At 35.9% G+C, this 9,374-nt stretch overlaps 1 protein-coding gene across 1 annotated transcript in view; it reads right to left on the reverse strand.

Annotated features, from left to right (window-relative positions):
- The window catches only part of CEP192 (centrosomal protein 192), a 170,615-nt gene that overhangs the window by 125,409 nt on the left and 35,832 nt on the right, over positions 1 to 9,374 (reverse strand). Inside the window, exons 12-13 of the mRNA XM_069099474.1 lie at positions 2,732 to 2,904; positions 1,936 to 1,988 (exon numbers count right to left, since the gene is read on the reverse strand). Of these exons, the coding sequence (XP_068955575.1) occupies positions 1,936 to 1,988; positions 2,732 to 2,904 (226 nt within the window). The remainder of the gene's footprint in view (positions 1 to 1,935; positions 1,989 to 2,731; positions 2,905 to 9,374) is intronic.

Genomic DNA, 9,374 nt, shown 5'->3' on the forward strand with positions numbered 1-9,374 from the left:
ATAGCAATAGTTACAGAATAAGAATATAACTAAATTCACTTAGATATGCCATAAGGAAAAAAAGCACTATAAAACGATTTTTGGTTCTCAAGTTTGTAGCAGCAAGCACCCCAAGCGTCCTCAGGGTTTGCTGCCAATACAGGTTCTTGGATCTGCTTTGATGAAGGAAAGCAACTCAAAATGGGTTAACAAGCTTACTTTAATCAGTCAAACATATATCGTTTGCCTCGTTCAGGGGAAAAAGGTCAGCACCCTGAACTTCAAAGTATACAGGCAGGATTATCAAGACAGAAACAGATCAAGTAGACAGCTTTCCAAACTGTCCAACCATTACATCCATACCAAATCAACATCTGGGTTTCAACATCTGGGTTTTTCAAAGCTGAGGGGCTCTGGACAACGGCTTCCCAGAATCTAAATCAAATCACACAAACACTTCTCAAAGTGAGCCTCAAAACAAAGCCTCACATCAGGGCTTATATAGCCTTCTCCTGACTCAGAGAATGTAACAACTTCTGGACCCACTGGCCAATCAAGAAGTATCTACTGAAAAACAAGCCTCCCACCCCAGGCTCCAGGTGCACTTTAGCCTAGGGGCAGGGAAGATCTTTAAAATTTACATTCCCATTACAAAGTTCAAACTGAGGAAGGTGATAGTCTACCCCAAAAATATCAAAGAAAAGGGAAAAGGGTCTATATATACAAAAAACATTTTTAACAGTTATTTTTGTGACAGCAAAAAACTAAAAATTAAAGGGATACTCAACTCCCTGATTAGATCATTACCTTATCATGGCAGAAGGGCTTATGTATTATGTAGTTCAATGAAACTATGAGCTGTTTCAGGCAGACTTACTCAAGATGGACAGGTCATAGTGGAGAGTTCTGACAAAAGGTGATGCCCAGGAGAAGGAAATGACAAACCATTCCAGTATTTTTGCCAAGAATACCCCATGGACAGTATTAAAATGCTATGAGATATGACACTGGAAGATAAGCCCCTCAAGTTGGAAGGGTTTGGCACGCCATGGTCCATGGAGTCAGGAAGAGCTGAACACAAGTGAACTGAATAGTATCAATTACAGAATGGCTTAGCATATTATGGTATACAAATATAATGTAATACAACTGTGCTATAAAAATGACATAGGAGAGAACTTCAGAGAGACCTGGGAAGATTTATATGACATCTGATATAGAGTTATGTGAGCAGAACCCAGAAAACAATTTATATTGTAACATCAATTTAAAAACAAACAACTTTGAAAGACTTAAGAACTCTGGAACAATGCAATAAACAGCCAAGATTGCACAGGACCAATGAAAAAGAATGCTACCCACTTCCTGATAAAAAGGTTGTGGATTAAATACGGAATGGGACACGCATTTTGGGACATGTGCAATATGGGAATTTGTTTTGCTTCACTCCTTATATTTGTACAAGGGCTTTTTCTCTTCCCATTTTCCATACCCTTTGGAGGAATGAGGAGTGGGAGAGAAAATAAATGTTAACTTGAAAAAAAATTTTGAACAACAACAAAAAAAAGATAGCTGGTCTCAGATACAATAAGATCTGGGTTCAAATATTGCTAAACATACTATGTGCCAATATTGACTTAAGAAACCCTGGTACCCTAGGCAGTTAAGACCATAAATTAAAAATGAGATGCCAATGCACATTCGTGGAAGAAATTTCCACCCCAGAAGTTGTCTTTACCACAGATCTGGAAAGTACCCCCCCTTCCAAAAGGAAAATTAAATCACAGCATATGTCAAAGATGCCTTACAGCTATATTTTCACTTAATACATTAAAATGACTACTGTTATTAAAAAAAGTGTAAAGTTTGGTCAAAAGAAAAATATTAAAAGACAAAAATCATTACTATTCATCATTAATTTCTGCTAGTTGTTAAGCAAAATATTTAATATTTTACCTTGTTTTCTCTGCTTCTCAAATGTGGGAGGGAACATACATCCGTGGATAAATCTGTAAATAAATACTAACATTGTGTAAACTAGCAACTAAGCTTTATGAACACAGGAAAATAACTTACTTGTAAGTCAAGCCAAATAATAATTTTTCCTCTCAAATAGAAGTATGACAATGTGACATAAGCATGAATAATACCAAGAGGCTAGGCTTGAAGTTTATATCCTGCCTCTGACATTTAACAACTGTTTAACTATGGGCAAATCAAAGCTTCTCTACCTCAGTTTCCTAATCTATAAAAATAAGAATTCTTCTATCTCGTGCTTTATAAGGTTACTGTGGAGAAAGTATAAGCTTAGAATTGGTCTGGACCTCACAGATCCTGCAGATATGACCCCTTCATTTTAAAGAGGAAAAAATTAATGCTCTGAGAGCTAAAAGACTTGCCCAGGGTTAAACAAGTAAGTTAGTAGCAGAAGGAGATCTAAGCCCAGACACCCAAATAACCCTAAATCTAGTGCTTTTCCCACTTTACCATGACTATCTTTCTTTAAACCACCAATTCTACATAATTAATTCCCAAACAACTGCCTCCAGTTCTAACAGCTCTTTCCAAATCCCAACTCACATCGTCAACTTTAAAGTGCTAGAGAGAGGTGAGGTAAAATTTATTATTAATTTCTGAGAACTCAGCATCTTTTGTTTTCTATTTAACCACATCACAAGTCAGCAAAACTAGACTATACAAAAGAATGTAAACTATTTAATGCATGCAATAATATCTCTTTACTAGGAAATACCTTTCACCTGATCCAGTGGTGAAATCCTTCCAAAGACATCTTTGCCCTGAATGGAATGTGCAGCTCTGACACTCTCAATTGGCAATCTATCAATATTCTGCTGCTGGTAAGACAGTTCTTTCATGAAAGTATCTGACATGCGTTGATTTCCAGCAAGTCTACTGACATCTGGCCTAAAGAAGGAAAAAAAAGTTTTCATTTTACATTAAATGAATTTACATTTCATTTTACGTCAATTAATCAATATAAACCTAAGTAACTGCTATTGAATTATTTTACTAAATAATTCATTATCAGATTAGAAGTGGAGTTTCTCATGTAAAAGTGGATAAAGCAACAGGAAATGCCCTTCACATATCTGGTCAAATGCCGAAAGTAGTGGGCAAATTACCTTCCATGTTAGGCATTTTTGTAGTAAATCTTTTGAGATACTGCTATACAGTCTAGAACTATGAAACAATCATAATCTCAATCAAGTCTACCATCAATGCACCAGGGTAGTCTCACGAACTTCATCATTTCCAACATCTTCCAACTCAAGAATTGCCCCCTCTTAATCAAGAATTGCTCCCCCTTAATGGAAGTCTCATTTCTTTCTACCTCAACAATTTTCTACCCCTTGCACAGCTGTTCTCAGCCCTCAGTATGATCTTCAGATTCCTTGATTCTTTTTCCATATCCTCTTTATTCAATTTTGAGCCTCTACCATTAGCTAATTCGATAACGGTTGCCTCCAAGTTGGAATCCCTGCTCCTTTTAACTTTTCAGATTTCTGGTCTAGTCACAATTAACCCCTGACATCCCTAGAGCTGCCAAAAGAAGTCATGGAATCATTTAGACAGGGTTCAAAAACAAAGATTTGTTACTGAACCTCAAATGGACCTTCACTATTCCATCAAAATCCTTTTACTTCTCTCTTACTGACTTCTCACTGTAACTATTCCAAACCTCATTTCTCTGCAAGCCCTCAACTCTGGGGTCAGCAGAAAACCCTACCAACTACTTTACTGAGAAGACAGAGGTCATATGATATGAACTCTCTCACCTGTCCTTCTCTACTCCTTTCAAACAATCTCACTCAATATACTCTTATCCCTCCAACATCAGGGAGAAAAGCTGGCTCTCTTGTTAAAGCTAACAAGTGAATCCTCAAATATACTTCTTCCAATTTGCTCTACAACTGTGCCCAAGTATATCGTTTCTCTCATGTATATACCCTCTATGGGCTCTTTTTACTCAGTTAATAAACATGTTCAAGCTACTCCTATCCAAAAAACAAAAACCACAAAAAAAAAAAAATCCATTTCAATGACATTGCCCTTAAGTTATTTTCCATTTTACTGCCAAAGTCCTGGGAAAGTTCTATGCTTGCTTCCCAATATCTGGCTCTCCAATTATTTACTCTGTCTTCAGCAACATGGCATCATTCTACCAACCCAAACTGTTTCTGCACTGTCTTCCTCCTTCAAATCCATTTAACAAACATTTACTAAGTTCTTACTGCATACAAGGTAATAGGGACACAAAAACAAATAAGAAAAATCTTACAATCTACTGGAAACATATCATGCATATACAAATAAACTGCATGAATTATACATATATATATAATGCATATACAAATAAACTAGAGAGTGGGGAAGGGAAGGAAACAAGGATTTCTACAGCACTGACTATGTGCCAGGCACTGACTGTGCAATCAGAGCGTTTACAAGTATCTGATCCTAACGACAACACTGCAAGACAGATGCCATTATAGTATCCCCATTTTACAGTTGTGAAAACTGAGGCAGGGGCTAAGTAACTTGCCCAGAGTCACACACAGCCAGTAAGTGTCAGAGTCTAGATTTGAACTGAAGTCTTCCTGATTCCAGACCCAGAACTTTATCTACTGTGCCACCAGCTGCCTCTGGTGTACTCTGAGCCTTAGAACCAATTTACAGAGTAGGAAAGGGAGGGAGAAATTAGGAAAGCCTTCACAAAGAAAGTAGCACCTCAGCTGAATCTGAAAGAATTCAGAGAGGTAGTACTGAAGAAAAACATTCTAGGCATTGAACATAGCTGCAGCAACACAGACAACAAAGCAAATTTTTCAGTGATCTGCATAATTATACCACTGTTGTAGCCAAGAAATTACTAAATGCTCACAGCAGAAATTAATCCCTCTCCTCAAAAGGAGAGGATAAAGGGGTACATGTAATGTGTATAGCACAATGACTCGAATACAAATACAAATGCTTAAAGAGTCCCATGCCAATAGAACACTACCCCATTTCTACATGTGGGAATCCCTGATACCCTACCGAGATCAGCCCAAATGCCAACTTCTAGATAAGGCTTTCCTGATCCCTTTCTACTCCTCACCTAGCCTAACCCACCCACTGGCATACACAAAAAAATTACCTTGCATTTATTTTCTATATATTTTGAATATATTTATGTACAGATGGTCTCGCCTAATACACTTTAAGCTCCTTGAGATTGCTTCACTTTCATCTGTGAACAGAAAGCTAGACTTGAAAGTCAGGAAGACTCGTACTCAAATTCAGCCTCAAACACTGTGTGAACATGGGCAAGTCACTTAACTTCACTGAGTCTCAATTTCCTTACCTGTAAAATGGAGACAATGGGGAAGGGAGGGAGGGCACAAACATTTATATGGCACTTACTAATATGTGAGAGGCTCTGTTCTAAGTGCTTTTCTGCAAAAAGCTATCCTATTTAATCATCACTGTCTCATAATACCAATAATACTAGAAAAATACTATCTCATTTGATTATCACAACAATATTATTATTCCCATTTTACAGCTGAGGAAACTGAGGGAAATAGACTTCTGTGAGTTGCCCAAAGTCACACCACTATTAAGTGTCTGAATTTGAACTGAGATCTTCCTGACTCCAGACCCAATTCTCTATCTATAGAGCCGCCAGCTGCCTCTGCTAACAGTACCTACCTTATATCTGCTGTTAGGATCAAAGGAAATTCGACATTTACAGCATTTTGCAAGGCTTCAAGTGCTATAATTAATTGCAAACTATTATTTGTATTCCTAACATGTTGCACAGTAGGAACTTCATAAATGCCTGTTGATTGAATAAATGCCTCCTTAATGGAAAGTCCTACAAACTCTGATCAATACAATGATCAATCACAATTCCAAGGAACCAGTTATGAAGCAGACAACCCATCTTCTAGAGAGGGATGAAAGATTCAAGTTACAGAATGAGACATACTTTTGAAGATGGAAAATGTATGGATTGGTTTTACTTGACTCTACTTATTTGTTATAAGGACTGTTTTTCTCTTTTTTTATAGGAGGGAGGGACTTAGGGTGCAAAAAGAAAAATAGAGATAGTGTTACAAGGGGGGCAGCTAGTTGGCACGGTGAATAGAGCACCGGCCCTGGAGCTAGGAGGACCCGAGTTCAAATCTGGCCTCAGACACTTAACACTTATACTAGCCATGAGACCTTGGGCAAGTCACTTAACCCCAATTGCCCTAGATAGTATTAAAAAAAAGAGAGGGTCATGGAAACATTTTTTAAAATACACAGAAGACAACAAAAGGAAGTTCAGAAACAGAAGCAGGGCAGCTCTTGAAAACAAAATATATAAAAAACAAGCTGTTCATAATACAGGTTCATGATTTCACATGTAATCTTTCTTCTACTCCTCTGCAAATGGAAATTTTGATTTTGAAGACTTAAGTTCAGAATTGTTTTAATTAAAAATAAGTATTTGTTGAATTGAAGATTCTCAATTATCAGAATGAATTGTTCATCTAAAAAAAGGGATGGGGGAGACTATCATCACCAACTCATTCCTTGAAACTAAGCCTCTCTCTTAATGCAAAATAAGACATTAGTTTTTTGACTGCAACATCATTTATTCAGGAAAACCCCCAGATCATTTTCAGAACTGTAATCTAACTATGTCACTCCACTTTACACTTCTGAAGTTGATTCTTTGTACCCAAGTATAAGACTATATTTATCTTTGCTAAATGCCATTTTATTAGATTTAGCCTAGGTCTACTACATCTAGGAAATCTGGATAACACTCTCAGTTTGGTGCCATCTAAAAACTTTGAAGAGTCTTTCATTGAAGAGTCATCCAAATAATTAATCAAAACTGTTTAACTGTTCAGGACCAAGAATAGATCCCTGGGGTATTCTAGAGACTTCTTTTACACTAACATTTAATCTTTAACAATCAATCTATGAGGCTGGTCATCCAACCAGTTCTGAATCCATCCACAGTTAACAGCAATATTAGATGATAATCAACTGTGAATGACTTAGTTATATTCAGCAGTACAATTATCCAAGACAATTTCAAAAATACTATCCATCTCTGAGAAAGTCTGATGGAGTCTGAATGCAGGTCAAAACATATTATTCTTTATTTTCTATTATTTTTCTTGGTTTGGGGTTTTTTTTTTTTGATCTGTTTTTTCTTTCACAACATGGTTAATACAGAAATATGTTTTGCATAACTGCATAGGTATAGTCTGTATCAAATGGTTTGCCTTCTCAGGGAGAGGAAAGAAGAATGAGGTAGGGAAGGAATTTGGAAGCCAAATTTTAAAAACGAATGTAAATTTTTTCACATGTGATTGAAAATTTTTTTAATTTTAATTTTTTTAAAGAAAAACTTCACTAAAATCTAGCTCAACCACATGTCCACAGTGTTCTCATCTACTATTTTAGCAATCATATCCAAAAAAGAAAACGAAGTTAAACATACAGAGAATACTCCTGTGAAGTCATGGTGCTTCTTTCTAAAGGCCACTTTTCCCTTTCTAGATATTTGATCATATCTTAATGATCCATTCAAGAATTTTATCAGGAATGAAAAGAGACTTAGCAAAAAGATACTGGAGGAAAATTTGATAAGGAACATTTAGGTTAAAACCAAAAGAGACATAAAATGAATCCACACAGTCCAAGCATAGTACAGACAAACTGGACGGAAGAAAGAGATTGGGAAACCACAAGCCTGGCACAGAAATATGATATTGGTGCTGATAATTTCACCGTAGGCCAAAAAACAGAAGAAATAATAAGCTCTTGATTTGCCTTAATAACTGCATCTTACAAAACTTAGGAGAAGCCAAAGGAACTACTATTCTGGAAGAAATGGTGAACAAAGAGAAACTAATGAATGAATTAGAAATAAGTATCTTGTTTTTTATTTTTGACTGCAGAGAATTACTCCACCTCAAAATTTGTGAAAGAGAAGAAATACCCTAATAAGACATATAACTAAGATTTTGGAAGTTCATATTTCCAAGAATAAAAAATGTAACTTCACTGCTGGGTAAACTAACTTCTAAAGAAGTTAGTCCAGAAAAGATGCAACACTCTCAAGAGCGAAATTTAGAAGATACAATACTAATAAGGAAGAAAAGATGTCAGCTGTCAAAAAAAATGATGTTGATAGATAGTAAATACTTTAAATACTTTATTTTTTAAAAGACATGTACATTTTAATCACTTTATTAATATAATTCCAAACTGACTCCAAGAAATATTGCATCATTTCATAGCTTTACCAACAACCGATTAATAGACTTTTCACAATCTTTCTAGAATTGACTAGTCAAATCTTTTTTCATCATTGCCAAATGGCTAAGTGTTTAATGAAACCTCTGAAGTTTATTTTAATATGCATTTCTATTATTAGTGATTTAGGGAAATCTTTCTAATTGGTTGTCAAAAATGTGTAATTCTCCATTGAAGAACTGTTTGTTCACACCCTTTAACCAATTATGCACTGGAAAATTACTTTTATTCTTATATGTTTTTGTTAATTCCTTCATATCTTAAGAATCAAATCATTATCAGAAATATCTGAAAGTAAGGCTACTCTCCAATCACATTTTCTTTTTTAAGCCCACCTGTATTTTCTTCATACAAAAGGTTTTCAATTTCATGTAATGAAAATATCTATTTTATCTTCTGTGACTGCCTCTACCCCTGGTTCAGTTAAACATTCTCACAACAGTCAAAGCTGTAAAAGGTACCAACAACTGATTCTCCCATTTGATTAGGATGATTCTGGTCATTTTGAGTTTGTAAGTTGCTGATATAGACCTAATGAAACACCCTGACTGGAGCTGAAGCCTACTGCTGGTAGTATGACAGCGCCTTATTCTCTAACACACACAATGACTGCTGATCACAGTCCTAAGCCTGAACTGTTGGCAATTTCAATTCCTAAATGCAGAAAATGCTCAGTTTAAGGCAAAAACTGAAGAATATAGGAATGAGACTGATGAAAGAGAAAAGAGAGTAGAAGGAGACAAACAGAGCAGCACCGACAAAGTGGTCAAGAAGCTAGAGGAACTCTTGGCAAAAGAACAGCAGCCAAGAGCTATGAGGGGACAGAGGAGTAGACTCAGGACAATAAATCATCACGTGATTTTTCTTGATTTTTTTTTTTAAACAAGCGATTATATGTAAAACCTGAATTCCAGCCTCCAGGTTGTTTTCTAAACTTTTGTCCTTTTGAAGATGTCTTCAGCAAACCTATTCCCCAGTCATAGGTACTGCAATTATAACATTCTTTTCCACAGTGGAAACACTTATTTATGTATTTATTTTTTTATCCACTCCAAAAGAGTGAATAAAACATTTGA

This window comes from Petaurus breviceps, unplaced genomic scaffold (assembly GCF_028583685.1).
Source record: "Petaurus breviceps papuanus isolate PSGF00001 unplaced genomic scaffold, PetGlider_PUasm1.0 38, whole genome shotgun sequence".
Lineage (NCBI taxonomy): Eukaryota > Metazoa > Chordata > Mammalia > Diprotodontia > Petauridae > Petaurus > Petaurus breviceps.